Source organism: Callorhinchus milii, unplaced genomic scaffold, assembly GCF_018977255.1.
Source record: "Callorhinchus milii isolate IMCB2004 unplaced genomic scaffold, IMCB_Cmil_1.0 Scaffold20, whole genome shotgun sequence".
Lineage (NCBI taxonomy): Eukaryota > Metazoa > Chordata > Chondrichthyes > Chimaeriformes > Callorhinchidae > Callorhinchus > Callorhinchus milii.
Window position 1 is genome coordinate 6242899 of NW_024704761.1, and position 17532 is coordinate 6260430.

At 41.0% G+C, this 17532-nt stretch overlaps 1 protein-coding gene across 1 annotated transcript in view; it reads right to left on the reverse strand.

Moving 5' to 3' along the window:
* sdk2b (sidekick cell adhesion molecule 2b) overlaps positions 1–17532 on the reverse strand; it is a 292198-nt gene that overhangs the window by 99228 nt on the left and 175438 nt on the right. Inside the window, exons 6-9 of the mRNA XM_007888572.2 lie at positions 6648–6759; positions 3217–3407; positions 1891–1974; positions 1026–1220 (exon numbers count right to left, since the gene is read on the reverse strand). Coding sequence (XP_007886763.1) covers positions 1026–1220; positions 1891–1974; positions 3217–3407; positions 6648–6759 — 582 coding nt within the window. The remainder of the gene's footprint in view (positions 1–1025; positions 1221–1890; positions 1975–3216; positions 3408–6647; positions 6760–17532) is intronic.

Consider the following 17532-nt stretch of genomic DNA (forward strand, 5'->3'; position numbering starts at 1 on the left):
TGCACGAGGCGTAATGGAGACTAATTACGAAATGTCAATAATGTGTGAAGGTAGTAATAAACTTCCAGGTGTGTGTTTTTCTAGGTCTCAGGAATTACCATCGTCTCGACTCCGTTCCCAACGCGCTGAAAGAAAATGCGAACTATGCAGATTTCTTATCGGCTGCTTTACTGTGTGTTGCCGTTGTTTAAGAAGCACCGTAAATATCACAGAAATAAACTTCATATTATAGAAAAATATGAAATACATCACCATCCCCCCACCCCGATTCTCCCGACATTTGCCTGCCTAACGTAGAGGAAAATGAAAGGGTTTTGAATGATTTTTACAAGTGCTTCCCTCCCCATCCTGGGCAGAGGTAAAGCAAAGCTCATCAGCGAGAAGCAACGATGCAGGTAGGCACTCATGAAGTTAACAGCTTCTGTTTATGAAGTGCATGTCATATTGAAAGCAAGGCTTGGCAAATGTAATGGTGCAGGACCAAGTGAGGAAGTAAGAGATTTCAGAACACCGACCAAAGCAACAGCAAAGAGGGGTGGGTTTTTTTGAGGTTTTAGAATGCTCAGCTGGAAAAAGGTACTTGGGAGCAAGCAATGGGTAGCAATTGGACGAACAGAGGATGCTTTCTTGTTATTCCAACCTTCCTTGCTGTTTGGTTACATGAAACGGGATAAGGTAGTGAAGGGTAGCTTTCCCCCTCCTGAGCAGAACCGGCAAGAAAGGTCTGACAGCCTGGACCGCAGTCTACCTCCCTACCCCACCCTTACCCCATGCTCGAGTCCTGACCCCTGACTGTCCAATGCCTTGGGACGTCCTCCCGACGTGAAAGGCGCTCTTTTAATGTAATGTTGTTGTTGTAAGCCATCCGAGACTACATCCCGTGTGAAGGGAGATACGTGACTGCAAGTCGCTGATGTTGTTGGTGTAGGAGCTGAGAGATTCTGTCTCCCCATTCATTGCTATTTCAGTTCTGAAAATTTGACCATCGTTCACGAGACCAACAATCCAAAGGACAATTCACTTACTGGTGACAGCGAGGTATGTGAACGTCTGCACCTCGCCAGCTGGGTTTCGAGCAAAGCATTGAAACATGCCCGTGTCGTCCGGGATCAGCCCATTGATTTGCAGGCTGCCGCTATTCATTAGGCTGTATCTGGGCACTTCTAACTGGGTGACCGGCACTGCATCTTTGTACCAATGTATAGTTGGCGATGGAATACCTGCAATTGCAGAAATCATTTAAATGCTCCATCAATCAGCATTGCCCTTTGTCAATTACAAGTCATGCAAATTGCAAGCATTTCCCATTTTCAAAGGACTTTGGAGCCTGAGCTCTGAGAGGAACGGCAGCAATGATGGGAATTATCCTGGCGCGATAGAAAACTGCATTAAATCCAAAACGGAGTTTGTCTTAGGGTAAAATAATAACCCCTTGAGGTACATGGTTAGGGGGCGATTGGCATGTACATGTAACCACTCTCAAATATCTTTGTGCCCAAATTATAGTCCACGGGTTTCAGAGGGCAACTCTGGTAACACTTGGAACCTTAATCAGTGATTTGTTAACGTTGCTGAGCAATAATTGCATTTTTATACAGATGTCTCGCAGAGCCACTAAGCACATAATACCCGAGAGGAAGTGTCTTATTTGTCAAATGCTCTGTCTCTGAGGGCAGACATCCAGGGACAATGTTGTGCTAAACTCTGGAAATATGCCAGGGAACTTTGGAATTGATTCTAGCTCATTGCAAGGTATTTACAAAGCTTCTCAAATCAATGGAAATCTATATTATGTAGGCATCAGAACAGAGAGGAAGGAAAGGGTGACATTTACTGCACCGCCTGTCACCTATTTATCTTGATAATAAGTCCAAAGGGCAGTGAGCTTACCTCTTGCCCGACATGGAATTTCCACCACTTTCTCTATTTCGGCTGTAATGTGCCGCTCTGGTTCCTGAACGAGCTGTGGATGCTCTGTAGGATGACAATGAAATGTCTGTCAGTGGAACAAGTCCTCTTTCCAATAATGCTCCCTCTGTTCTCTTTCTTGCTCAAATTAGTCACAGAAGGTAAAGGGCGCCGTTTTAACGACGGAATATCGCGTCCTTTTGTAAGAATTGCCTGATAAACATTGTGAAGATTTAATCAATCTCAAAATCTATGGGCTTCATCTTATACATGTTATCACACCAAAGAAGATTGTTCCTTTGTAATCCTTGTGCAATTCTATCTGCTGCTTGTTAGTGGTGCTACAGAGTACAGTCTCGAAACTGAGAATAAAATATCTTACACATAAAATAACCTACACTCGCAACCCTTTACAGAAATGCATTCAAGATCTATTCATGAACGAGGATTCCCTTGAAACCCATTAGTGAGTGTCCAGTTCAGAAATGAGATGATCTTGATGGATATTTTTGGAGTCTGAGAATTTTCTTTTACACACAGAGGATTATTAGGACACGGATGGTTAGAAATTCCAGCTGGGTCTACATTTATTCTATTCAATGTAGCATTTCAGAGCGTGCAGAATGTAACAAATTGCTGCATTCAGCTTTAACTTTAACTAGTCTGTCTTCTTTACTTCTCAAAGGAATTTCTAGAAAACTGGATCGAAAATAAAAGGCAATTTAAGAACCCGACAAATTTAGAACATTCCGAAATGCTACTTTGCGAGAGTAAATCTGGACCCAGAAATGTCCAATCGAAAGTGACAGACGAAGCAGATTCCATAACAGCTTTTAAAAGAAATTTAGAGCAATGTCTGAAGAAGAAAGATATGAAGAGTATGGTGGACGGGTGGACGGGTGGGTTTGCTGGATGGAGATCTTTCACAAGAACCAGCACAGGCACAATGGGGTCAAATGGCCTCCTTCTGTGCCAAACTATTCTGTGATTTGATTTAAACTATGCCACATGAGCACTTGTATCTATCTGTCTGACTGGGATGGCAAGATGAGATTAGGAAAATGAATGGGGAACTATTGAAACAAATCTGGGCAGACGAGGAAACAGCAGCCATAAAAAAACAGAGATGACAAGAAGATGCCTTGTTACCTTGAAGGCAACAAGTCTCTTAAATGTTATTACCAGGCAGTTAGTAATAAATTGGGACTCTGGACTTAGGAATATTCTGTGACTGGAGCTGCAGAATGTTTCACGAACTGTGATTCTGTTACTGTTCATTACAGAACCGGGAAATTCTCAGGCACTCACCCAGCACAGACAGGAAGGCCCCCGCACTGACTGAAGGAATACTACTGCTTCGTAGAATGGCTTCACATTCATAGTATCCAGCATCACTCACTTTTGGGTTTAGGATAGTCAGTCTCCGGTTGTAATCGCTAAATCCACTCCTCAGCGGTACCCCATCCTTCTTCCAAATAATGCTGAGTTTAATCAGCGGCCTGGAAGAAAAGAAAAGAAAAATAAATAAATAGCACACGTGTTTTAAACAAACAAGTTAAAAACGTTTGCGCAGTTTTACCAGGTCGCAAACCAGACTCGAGATTAAAGATCGTTTGAGAACTTGAGAAATTCTCAAATGCTCTGAAGTGCTATTGTTGATAAATGTAAATCTGGACACAGGTGGAATGTCTCCCCAAGAAAGTTCGACCACAAATAGTAGTTGTGACAGAATCCATATCACCTTTCCATGTTATGTACGCTTGACTTGAATGTATGCAATTTTCTCGTCAGTAGAAAGTCTATTAGATTCTGCCACGTGCTCATGATTAAGATTTACACTGGATTTTTAAAAAAATTCTTCTTGGGATGTGGGTGACTCTGGTTTTCATGGCCCAACTGCTGTTGACATTGGTGCTGATGGGCAACAATACAAAACATCCAGAGAGCAATGGTTTCGTGGAAAGATGGTGAGTTTTCTGGCAGCCATCACCTTCACCGCAATTCCCAATTCTCAGAGACTGGAGCTCGCAGTCTGTGCTTAAAAGGTGCATGTGCATATAATAATAATAATAATAATAATAATGATCCTTGCATTTGATATACCACCTTTCACGTTGTCGAGATGTCTCAAAGAGCTTCACAGGATATACTACAAAATGGATTAACTGCTTGCACTCTTATCCAAAATGCCCCTCTTTTCTAACTGCATGGCACATTACAACAGGGTGGTAGTGCCTTCAAAGTGATGGACAGGAGAAGAACAACAGAGAAAAGACTTTCATTGCCCCTGGCAGGGCTGGAAGAAAACAGCTGGTCTCAGAGGTTAAAAGACAATAGGAGACAATGATTCTGATGGGTTAAGATATGGCAGTCTGAAACCATGAGCCCCTGTAGGAAAACACAACTCCATATTCATGGGAATTACTGATAGAAAATTAATAACCTACCACACATCAGCTGCAAAATGGTAATCACAAATTTAAACAAAATTAGATTTCAAATTTCAAGAGAACAATTCATGACAGTTTTGAAACCCTTGCTTATTCATGTGTTTGGAAGATTATTGCAAGTCCTGGGAGACTGATCGAAACCTCGTGACAAGCACAGTGCAGTCAGACATTAACATACTTGGAATGAATACTGAATGAGGTGCAATTGTATGGTGTCCAGTGATCTGGTGCATCAGCCAAAGGTACAAGCCCAGTTGCTTTGATAAATTGTTTTCATTTCTGGAACACAGATTTTAGAAAGGCTGATAATAATAATAATGCTTATATTTGATATAGCTCCTTATCACGTTGAAATGCCTCAATCCACTTCACAGACTTTATCTCTAAAGTCTAGTGACTGTCTGTTTGCAGATGAATGCCAATTTGTGCAGAGCAATGTCCTGCAAATTCGCTTCTCTTTTCGAATAGTGCCATGGGATCTTTAACACCCGAACAGACAGATGCGACAGTTTAACATTTCATCCAAGAAGGATGGTGCCTCTGACAATTCAGCAATCTCCCAGCACTGCAGTGGAGTGTCAGTCCAAACAATGAACTCCCAATGTGGGACTTGAACCCTCAACCTTTTGTCTCAGAGATAGGCATACTACAAACCTGAATTACACCAGGGAGAATTCATCCCTTTGGAAATGTCACCTCATCCATTGTCTTGCTCCGTTTCCATTTATTAAAGCTAACAATGAAAGTCTCCAATGTTATCACATTTGCCACACTCTCCTTCTCTCATTTACCTTCCCTTCTCCAGTTTAATTGCAACTTTCTTAAGTCAAGACTTAAAAGTCAAGAAAGGGATAGATGTTCCATGACCATTGCGATTGATTTCTTTCTTCTCCACTGCTTGTTCGGTGCACTTCAGATCAAGTCCAACTCCTGGCAGGGAACAGGAGTAATCAAGTCGGACTCCTGCCAGGAACTGCCAAGGCTCACTCAGTGAGAGTGGGAAGTGGGGTTGGCAGTCAAGACCACTTCACAATTTGCAATCCCCTGTTGAAGAATCCATTCATTCAATGCTAAAACTGACAGAGCGATTTAGTTCAGAAGGAACGGAATAAGACATCTGACAACTGTGGGATATCAAAGCATCCAATTTTCAAGTAATACCAATTCTGATTTGATTGCAAATGGAGTGAATGTACCTCATTGATGGGGTGAACATGGTATGAACGTTTGTTTGAACTATTTTGACTGATTGCTTTGGATTCTCACGACCACGTGTTCTCGATCTTACTACCCACCGCATGCTCATCTTCTTGTTCTTTTAAGAATTTTTTGGGGAATAAAATAATTCAAGTTGAGGCCTGCACTGCCTTCAATTTTTTTTAAAAAAAGCGTAATTTAAAAAATCCAACAATTCCAAACCACGCTGTTAAAATCGTACTGTTATTTTGTTAAGATCGTGTTCAGAGATAGGAATGGACTTTTACTAGGAACTGCAAATAATTATTTCTTGTGTCTGATCCACTTCCCAGCAAAACTGAATCTTGCTTCCAGCTCCTGTGGTGCACCATAGCTTCAGGGAGTCTTCAACTGACTGAGCTGTTGCAATCTGGATTCTGTTCCTAACTCTCAAACTGCTTCCAGAACTGTTGCTGCTAGGTGCCCATCACTGGCGAGAGAGTAATTTTGATGTGCACACTCATCTCTCTACCAGCACATCTCAAGGCTCCAGCTTTTGCCTTGCCATTTGAAGCTCGGAGGAAGCACTGCAGCATTACAGGTGTTGAAAGGATGATGAGAAAGGCTGTCGGTAATCCTTTGGTGCATTTGCCTCGGGCGCTGTTGTTTTCATCATAAAACATTTCTGGGCATCTGCCAACATCATCAGCTCTAGACTTGCATCCCCGCCTTATTGAAGTGGAATCTATCGTTTCCTTTAAAGGTAACAATCTCATCAGCGATGCCGACAGTGGCTGTTCAGCTGATGATGTTTTTTTGGGAACCACTTTAATAGAAAGCTAATCCTGGATCGGTACGAAAGCTGAGCAATTTTCATAGACGCTGCTGCCTTGGGAGGAATATATTCAAAATGCTTCAAAAACATTTTAATTGCAGTAAAACAAAATGATGGGATTCTTGCGACTCTGCTTAACCCGTCTTTCCCTCCTTCATCCCGAATCGGTTCTCTGTTTGCAACGATCGGTTTATGTCTGGCAAGAAGGAATCTTGCAGCCACATTCTACCAATTGTCCCTTTGCATGAATAAGAAAGACGCAACGTTGAACCACTAACCTGGCGTTGGCCACACATTCCATTGTAACGTAAGGCAAACCGGACACTGCACTTGTGTTCTTTGGCGTGACGATTATAGCTGGAGCTATTGGATCTGCGGGGCCACCTGTATCTTTAACACAAAAGGACAAAAGATCATCCCTTAAAGGACCTGGTTGTGAAAGAGGCTGCACACGTTCTGTTTGAAAGCACCCTTGTTTTTTTTCCACAAAAAAAAGGAAAAGTAAATTCTTTGAAAAGTCAAATGAATGCTGCCAATTTTTTTGTGTGCATGAAATGGGAAGTCGTCAAATAAAAATGTCTTCAACATGTCACTAACACTCTTCATCCTGTTGCTGTAGAGAGCCAGGAAGACCAATGTGATCCATGACCAATGACCCATGATCACGAAATTAACAAGTCGTGCTGAATTAGTTGTGTTGCACAATATTGCTTCCTCTTCCCCTCCTCGAGGGGACAATGCAGAAAGTTTAATACAGGTGAATTGTACGTGCAGAACTATAGGAACACTGTGTATTTTCGAGAGATCAGACTTGTCATGTGTGCTGCTAGTGTTAGGTACATTTAAGAAAGAGACTGGAGGTGCGGTTTGTAACAAACAAATTGAGAATATATTGCACTCAGCTCAGAATAAAATCTTAAACCTGGGCAATGACTTCTACACTAGAAATGGATAGGAAGTATTTGGTAAATTGATTGGAATTCTGTGCTTGGCTCAAGTTTGCATTTAGTTAGTCAGGTGTGCTGCAGGACTGAATGCATCAAAGTGAAAGGCATCAAAGAATATGGTTACAAAGAGATGGAGACTGAAAGATCCCTTGATGGGAAACAGTACCAACCAGTTAACCCATTTGTGGACGAAATTGATTTAGATTTCAGCTTTCAAAATCTGCCCCTTTGGTTGAGCAAACCTCAGAGAAAAACAATTGTCTGGATATTTTCAAACCGCGAGCATTGCAAGAAGAATTGAGAAACTAGCAGAAGATTTCAAAGCTCATATTATTGTAATACATACACCATTGCTTTTTGGTGTAGAAATACTATTATTGTCCTCTAACGGGTTAAAAATACAATATTCGACTCAACTATGAATTCTTGTGCAAATGGATATTAACAACAATGTAGTTCATAGTGGACTAGAAATGTCAGTGCAATTGCAGCCCTCATTATAATAATACTAATAATTATAACCTTGTTTATGTTGAACATGCTCAGCAGCTCCTGCGAAGCGAAAGATTTGGAGATTGTTAACATTTTGTTTTGATAATATTCACCAGAAAATTGAGTCAGCATCTGGAGAATCTGGTTATTTGAATATTACAATTTTGACCCTGCAGGTGACCATTCATATTAGCCAGGCTTTAATCTGCTTTAATCTGTTTTGTGGAGCCAAAACAGTGTGAAAGTCTTCGGCTATTAAGTTTGGGTTCAGTTGGAGCATGGATTACACCTCAGATTCTGGCTGCGTTCATAGAATCATAGGATTTTTACAGCATAGAAGGAGACCATTCGGCTCTTTGAAAGAGCTACCAACTAGTCCCACTCCTGGGCATTTTCCAAACTTACATTTCAATGCCAATGGATACCAAAACCACTGAGGCTGGAGTTATCAATGGAATGTCTAACACAGGATAATGACCTGAATTCCATCAAATATGATAATAGCATTAAAAGAGGTTAGTTATTGTTCTTCTTCTCTTAGGGACAGTTGTGATTTAATGTCCTCCTTCAGCTGCGGATGGGGAAATTTCGAAATTGTTGGCATCAATATTATAGTTCTGTGAGCCTTCCCAGGGGAATACGAGATCTCTGCTCGTGCAGAGTGTTCTCATTGTGCTTCATAATATCAGAGCTAAAGTTAGAGATAAAGTTTATCATCCCTGTACATATTGTACGAGACGTGTATGCAGTATTTTGAAAAAGGATCTTTCGGGGCTATAAAGGAGGCCAAATTGTTCCTGCCTGATTCTTGACATATGGTGATGGGAAGGGTTAGTGAGGATTGAGGGTAATACAGTTTCACGCTACAGGCCCTTACCAGCAAATGCTCTTTCACCTTCATAAGCTGAGAGAAATTGAGAGGAAAAAAGAGGAAACAGTCAGAGGAAAATCAATGGAAACAAATAAAGGGTACAAGAGAGTGAAAGTTAGCACGTACAGAGGAACTCCTGCCCCCAGGACCGCACAGACATTGAAACTGTCCAGTAGAACAGAGATTTCTGGCTTCAAGATGTCCTCCCGATATGAAAGGCGCTTTACAAATGTAATTTTTATTGTATTCTGGTGCTATACATTGCCTGTAGTCAGACATTACACACTCCTGAAGAGAGAGGAGCAGGTTCTGGCGATGTCAATTGCTTGAAAGGTAAAACTTACATCAATTCTGTACCCACCATAGAAACATCATATACTGAGGCTTCACCCTGTTTTATCAAATGTATTGATCACATCTTTGGCTCTCCATATAAGATTTCTGGATTATAGATATTTCTCTACTGAAAACTACTCCAAAACAGTCTATAGAAGGTTCTCTTGACAATCTTTACATTTCTACAGCTATGCAGTTCAATTGCTTAAAATGTCGATTGATTTTTGCCAGGGCCTAAGTGTGGTGTGTGAATCAGCATGTATCAAAGGAGGCAGATGTGGGCATTTTTCAGGTTTGACGCTAGTTTTAACCCATTAATGAATACAGAGGTTAAAGCAGACTTGACTCCATATCAATGTCAGATGCCACATAATTGACCTATTTGCACTTACATTTGACAAGATACTATTGATCTCAAGGCAAAAATAGTGTCTGTCTTCAGCATGGAAGCAATGTACCGTCGTGTTAATAATGTTTGTTTTCCCTGGACCAACACTGAAAGACTGGAACATAACGTCAACTCTTGCCTGTATGGAACCTGTACACTGGCTTAGTAAAACGACAGGTGTTTTTGCTGGAACTGATAGGGTTAAGAAAGGATCTAATAAAATTCTTCAACATGCTGAAAAGTTTTGGTAGGATAAGTTGGTGAATGATTATTTTGTTAGTTGGTGAATTAGTAATAAGGGGACATAAGCTCAGGATTGTCGCTGGGAGAGTTTACAAGCAGTTTAGAGAAAGCTTTCATGCAGAGGGTTGCTTAGTATATGGAATGCTTTGCTACAAGAAAGCGACCATGACAATATTTTTAAAAAGGAAATTTTATAAACGGGAACAATATAATAGGTGGACTGACAAGTGGTCTCGCTGTGGACAGCTTAAGCGAATCATTCACGTTGTGCATTTTTAATAAAAAAATCAACCCAGCTTTATATTTGGAAATACATTAAGCACCAAATCAATAGTGGAAAGTAGCAATTATATTTGAGTGATTTCTTTCTTAACTGCATCAAGTTTGCTGAAAAACCCACTCAGAAAAAATGTGTATGCAATTCTGTTCAAACGCAGATATGCTCAAAACAACATTATGATCCACTCCATGGTGCAATATTTTTGTTAGGTTTTGTCACATCCCCTGCCTTTACACAATGCACTGATTCTGTGGTGATGGGGAGGGTGGGGGTGAGGGGGGGGAGATGCAAAGCGTTTGCCCGTAAAGGGATATAATTGCTTTGGCAAGTGACGGAATGAGTTCAGTGGTGAGCACTCACTTCCAGAACAGTTTTGACATGGGCTGATGGCTTTTGAGGTAAGAATGGTTTTTAGACTTGCCATCTCTCCTCTCCCCTTGGATCCTCTGAAAAATAGTATCAGAGAGGCAGTGAAACCCTCAGTGTGACTTTAGCCAGTGACGTTTTAGCTCTCTGTACAGGCCAGTCCTTGTTGACGCAGTTCTGCAAGTGGGTTGTTATAAATTATAAATGTAATCTTGTCTGTCAGTTGGTGAGAGGCTATATTGGAGGAAAATTTGCGCACTTAATAGAAAGAGTTACACCTGCGGTACCTGATCATTTTTGACCGTTGCCCAAGCACTGTCACGCCTATTTAACGCTCTCTTACACAGGTCATAGTTCAGGGTGGTTCTGCACTCGTCGTTAAATTTCAGCACAGCTTATTTGTGCTCTGTTTATCGATAAATTGACCCTGGCTGGTGTGAGTTTATAATGGGAACAATTCGTTAAAAGCCTGCACTACCATTGTCAGCCCACTTCTCAGGAATTGGAGAATCAAACCTGATATCTCCCAAAAATGGTAAGTCTGGTTCGGGGTGGAGATGGAGGGGTTATTACACAACATACTCATTATAATCCCATGTCAGTATCACATGAATATCAATTTGGAGCAGAAATGATTCTGGAATCGGTTTGCAACCAAATATAACCCACAAATGTTATGGTGTTCAGTAGCAGGATGAGGTGATTGCAATGGGGATGATGTACATGCACTCATGGGCTAAGATCAGCACCTTCAGAAGACGGTAGAGCAGGTTTCCAGGCAGAAAAAAGACTAAATATTCCTTCACTGCTGCTTACTACATCGATCACAAAGGTGTCACTCGCTTTTGCAATTTCCACCAAGGCAAGGCTCTGCCAAGGGAAACCTTGCGCATGCAGTAGGACTGCTTTCAGGAAGCCCCTTACGACGACTGTGTTGCTAAGGTCAGTCTTTAGGTTATATGTAATGAGGGTAAGGAACAGCTTAAATTGGGTATCAGGAAAGGTGGAAGAAGCTAGGAGGCTGGACTCAAGAAGGGAAGACGGCAGTGTGGATATTCTGTAAGGATGAAACGGTTTAAATCGCCTTCATCTGAACCTGCCTTGTGATCTTCATACTCCTCTTGATCTTTAAATGGGATGCCCTGCTTTTAGGTAATGAACCCTGCAACAGCCTCAATTGAATTGTGAATAACACAATCATAGAAATAGCAGCCATTCGAGCTACCGAGCCTTTGTGTGTCATCATGAAGAAACCCCATTTGCATTTAGTAAACAAAATTATTTCACCGTGAACATAGCCGGGATAATAATGTTTATTAAATCTGAGCAAATATAAAACAATTTCAGCAAACAAATCACTCATTCAACATGAGATTTCAGATGGGGATTTTTGCATTATTTATTAAATGAAGGTTGGCATCGTGAATGAGGGAATGCTGGTAACGAAAAAGGTTAATAATTTAATACAAATCTATAATATATAGATATATAAAATTGTTACCAATCAGATTGAATTGATAGATGTGCTTTAGTTGCTAACTTAGATATAAGTTCTGATTTAGTAAATTGAAGTGTTTTGAAGCGTCCTTTGTTAAGGTTTATCCAAAATCCAGATAAATCTGAATTAAGTGTTCAATGATTTTGTTTCACGCAACTGACGCACCATGGTTTCTTCCACATTTTCCTCACATAATTCTGCACAGATGCGAATTTCTGTTGGCTGGACGACAAATGAAGGCAGCAGAACAAACAAAGACATATGGTCATTTGTAACCTGGAGGCACTTTGCACATATGATGTATGACACTGGGATACAGTCAACTTTCTGGCAGACTTTGCTGCTGTGGAATTTTTTTTGGAGTAAATATTCTCCTATCCTATCACAAAGCTCCTGAAATTTGCTGGGGCACTGAGCCTGGCTGGGGCTCTACTCCACAGATACTGACTCATCCTTCAGGTACTGATGGAGCTGTGCAGAAATGGCTCATCTTCAACAAGCGAGAAATGGGGCCGAAAAAAAAATTCCTGTCTCTGGTTCAAACCCTTTTTGAGGCTAGAAACATCTGTTTTGGTTTCACTCTACCACAATTGAGTTTGGCCCAGAAAATACACAGTCAATCCAATTTACAGTATGTTCTGTGAAGCGGTTTGAGACGTCTCGAAGACGTGACAAGGTGCTTTATCAAATGCAAGGACTATTATTAATTGGCTTCCTCAACCCAATCCCAACCCTTTTGGAGACTGGAAGGAAGGCTAGCCTCAAAAGGAATGGGGGAAGCTTTGTGGCTTATGAAGAGCTGCCACTCCCCCATAAGTGAACCTCTGCCACATGTGAGCTGAGACCAGTAGTGGAACATTCTTTACGGTCGGCCAACGAAATACATTTTCTGCATTGAATATTTCTTGATTTGCGCCATATTCAATCAAGAAAAGAATGAAAACGCACGACCGATCGAACATGGACTGACCTGGACTCGGGCGAATGTTCAGGGAATCTTTCTTCCAGTCTCTGTTTTGCAGCCTTTTTCTCCCTAATTGAAGATGAGTCATTGCCTCTTCCTGATGGTCCTGGTGGGTGGATGTGGTCTGTCGTGAGCGTCAATAGGCTTTTCAACTTGGTGACAGCCAAGCCTGAATCTGTCTTTGTCATTTCTAGATTGGCTAGCCTGATACAATCATTTGGCCTATATCGCTTTTCCTGACACAGGAGCACAGAGGACAATTATAGGACCTCTGCCACCTAGCATCTCCTGCGATCAGCTGACTCGGCCAAGATTAGGATAGAACGGACAGAATGACTGAGTTTTCTCACTGCACAAACTCCCCAGTTCTTTGTAGAAGCCATTTTCTGATATAGCCAGAAAGTAGTTCCCTCCAGTTTTTCCTTTTTTAATCAGGCTTCACGCACAAATGGGCTGTTTGTAGTCTATCCTGACCAAGGGCATATAATAATAATAATAAAAAATAATAATAATCCTTGCATTTGATATAGCGCTCTTCACGTCTTCTAGACGTCTCAAAGCGCTTCACAGATTATGCTGTAAAGTGAATTGACCGTATATTTGTGGGCGAATATAACAAGAATCCAATAGAATCCCGAACAATAAATTGTGAATATCATTGATTCCGGATGAACTTGAGGAATAATTTAAGGATCAATTCAAGAAAGGGAAGGGTGATCAATTATCCTTCAATCCTTGGTTGCAAGACTTGTCACTGTAGAAATTTGACAAAACATCCATCATGATATTGTAGGATATCATTAATCTGCTCATTTCATTCAGGGAAATATAAATTATTTTGAGTTAAATTACTTCTCTTATGGGTCTTAATAGATTTCCTCCTAATTTTTCACAAGCAGCAGGGGATTAACCACTGAAAAAGAATTGATTGTTTGTGGGTTAGGCACATAGTTATGAGGTTAAAATATTTTGACTCCATTAAACGACTTGAAACATTAAAATCCCAAGTGCATGCCCTTTCCCAGTTAGTTTATTCCATGCAGTCTTGAACCAAACACAAGTAAAGCAATACATTCTGAGAATTAGCAAAGTCATTTTAAAGGAAATTAAAAAGATTTTGAAATAATAATCTTTAAAATTAAGGATTATTATTTCAAATGGAAGGTGTCATTTCTGATGCTGACCTTTTTTATCTGACTCAAAGCCCCAGCAAACATTTCAGGCTATGATCCCTGTTACTTGATTATTGGGGGAAACTCTCAAAATATGGCAAGCTTTAAAAGTTTTGAAAAGTGCGTCCTTTTTTCCTCCCCTCTCCCCGCGCCCATAGGAATTAGTGAAATTTGAAACACAGGCAATTAAATGAAATTAAAAAAAATTCTAGCACCAATTTGGTGAATTCCGATCTTTTATGTTTCAGTTTCTAACAACTGATAGTTGAAAACAACTGTTTTCTCTCTGCTAAACAAACAGACAAACAGGTAATGTGCCCCTATGTTCACTATAACTGCTTGCTGGGAGTGAGGGAGAGCGATGTGGCTTATCTTTTAAATCCCTCACTCCTACTGGGCTTAGTGGCACCTTGCATTGGGCTAGCCAAGACTGAGAGCTCAGCTTGCTGTTAATTTACAGAATGGTTTGCACTTTCATACTCATTTCAACAGTCGACCTGCTCTCTGGGCATCATAAATGCACAAGAATTATTGCATCTTTCTCTTGAAGCTTCACTCTCCATTTCTGTCTTGTGGACTATAAAGGGTTCAGTCCTTCCAGGTCAGTATTCTCAGGCGTTCCCATGTGAACGTCTGTCCATTTTAAATGCCGCAGTAAGAAGCAGGAAGATTAAAACTTACAAAGCGGTTTAGACACTGAACAGGGAACCTCTTTAAATCAATCAATCAAGAAAAAAATAATTTCTCTTGCTCTCTCCCCCTCTGGGGAGGAGGCATGCTGCCCCGAGGTATTGAGTGGAGACAGCTCACATTACTCAGGCCAACTCCCCTAGGCTGCTCTCTGTCCTCTGCGCACTGTCAGGAGAGCAGAGATGTCCATCCACTTCTCCTCTGACATTAGCCTTCCTCACGACTTCTATTTTAGGTTCGGTTGCTAATGAGCGGTGAACGAGGAAGCGATTCGGCTAATGAGTCTCGGGTTACTTCTCACTGTTAGATGGAGTGGGCTGGTTCAGACGGTAAAAGGAGGGGGTGGGGAGGGAGAAGGAGGAGGGAAACACAATTAATTGCTTTCAAGGGAGAAGTTACCAAAATCAGTGCACAGAAATCTAAAGGCCAAAGATGTCACATTGCAGGAAGATTAACTCACTTCATTAGGCTAACCAGGGAGTCAACATTTTACTGAACTCAAAGCGGTTTGATAATGGCTCAATGAAAAGGGGACAGAACTGGGTTTGCTCTAGTTTAGTTCCCAATACATCTTTTTCCCTTTTCCTGTTTTCCTTCTACAATGGGCAAGATAATAATAATAATAATAATAATAATAATCCTTGCATTTGATATAGCGCTTTTCACGTCGGGAGGACGTCCCAAAGCGCTTCACAGAACACACTGTAAAGTGAATTGACTGTATATTTGTGGGCGAACGCGGCAGCCAATTGCGCACAGCAATGTCCCACAAATAGTCGTAGATTGAAAATGACCAATTTAATTATTGTTTTTTTTTTGGAGGGATTATTATTAGGTGTGTGGAGTAAGGAAACTTACCCAAGGTTTCGCCCTCTGCCTGGAATTGAACTCAGGTCTCTCACTTGCAAAGCGAGTGCTCTAACCACTGAGCTACAGGACTCCACAAAGATGTTGTATAAAGCATTGAAGTCTCAACTATATTACTCTGTTGGAGCCCTCTCATTTTCTAATTCAATAAAGTCTTATCAAAATCAAAGATTGTTATTATTTTAGAAGAAGTTATCAACATAAATACAGCAATGATTTGTGTGAGTTACTGATACATTTCCTTTTTTTAATGCCACATCATTGTCACAAAGTTCTGAGAGTTACTCGTGTGATACTAGGTTATAATAATCCTTGCATTTGATATAGCGCCTCATCACGTCTTAGAGACATCTCAAAGCGCTTCACAGGATATACTGTAAAGTGAATTGATTGAATATTGGCAAAACACTTATTATGGAGGCAGAAATGATTGAATAGGGTTTCACTGAACGATATGTTTTTCCCCCCCAAATTAGTTAGCTCGTCACTCGTGTTTTAAATCCTTGAAATATGTCTAATTTGTTTTTAGGAGTTATTTTCCCCTTTTGTGCCAGCCGAGAGTCAGGAGATCAGCACTTGAGCTTCAACCTCTGATCCTAGTTGCGATAACAAGGAGTTCAATCAATCAATCAATCAAAAATGACATTTGTTTCGTGCCTTTCACATCAGGAGGACGTCCCAAGGCGTTGAGTGGGTGAGAATGGCAATGAGTTGACCAACTCTTTGGTTCTCACCTCACCATCTGTGGGAGTGTCTCAGTGTTACTTGGCATCGTCTCCGCCCAACCCAGTTGAGATGAAGACCTCAGCGTGAGCGAAATCTGAGGTAACAGATGTTTGGTGGTGAGATACAAGACAGTAATTCAGTCGAGTGATTCTGTTTACATCGTAAACCACAGGAGTGAAACTTCAGTGGTTTAGGGGAACATCAGACGAATGCCAAGATTGAGCAGTGTTAACCCCCGGAGCGCCAGTAGCTCTAAATGGAATTCTGTCGCTGGGTGCCTGTGATGTGAAAAATACTAACAATACAGACTCCGCCATTGTTAAGCGCTCTAGGAAGCTACCTGGCATGAAGGGCACAATATAAATGCAAGTTGTTGCTGTAATAAAGCGAAGCAGACATGACTTTTTTTTCAACAAACGCAAACGCATCGCAACAGGTTCAAATTCTGAACAGAGATTTTGGAGCAGGTTCGGGAATTTAGCTGGACTGAAACTCTCCAATGTAACTAAAATCTTTTTTCGTTTCTGTTCCCCACCCGCCTCCCAAACTCAATATATCAAATGGTTGGTAGTGAAAGAACGAAAAGCACCTTCGACAAACTATCTCTCACCACTAACTCCTTGTCTATCTTAGACATTTCAGGCTGAATTCAGGCTCCTGAAACACTTGCAACTGTATATAACGTGCGTTTAATGAGAGAACTTAAACCCTGGCCCAGTAGCTTGAATCTAATGTGGAGTTCCACTATGCATCACGGATATTAAATACGAAACAACAAGGAACATATGATATCTTTAGATGAGGTGAACTTTGCCTGTCAGAGCTTTGTCAGAACAAATTTTAAATACTAAACTGTTAAGTCAGTGGATGTCAGCGGAGATTTACTGCAAATTAAATTCCTGCTGGAGGCTGACAGGATCATCTGAAATCTGCAGGCCAGCTCACAGCTCTTTAAAATTCATAACCTTCTCGACAGTCTGAAGGCCAGGGGGACGGGCTCGAACTTTTAATACCATTGTTTGCTTTGAGATTAATAAACCAAAGAGCAAAGTAAATGTCACAGTCCCTGAACAGCAATCAACCTGACAGGTTAAGAAGCCAACGCAACACTGTAGAGTCACGGTCAAGAGGTGTCTCCGCACACAGTACAGCAACATTGTATTGATGAACAATTAAAAGCAGCTTTACTGCAGCTTTACTGTGCTGCTTTACAATGCAGCTTTACTGCACTGGATCATAGCTTTTCTTGTTTATTTCCAGGTGTAACACACAAGCCAAATTCGTCTATTCTAACGTCTGCTTCTTTCGCATAATTGTGGCCAA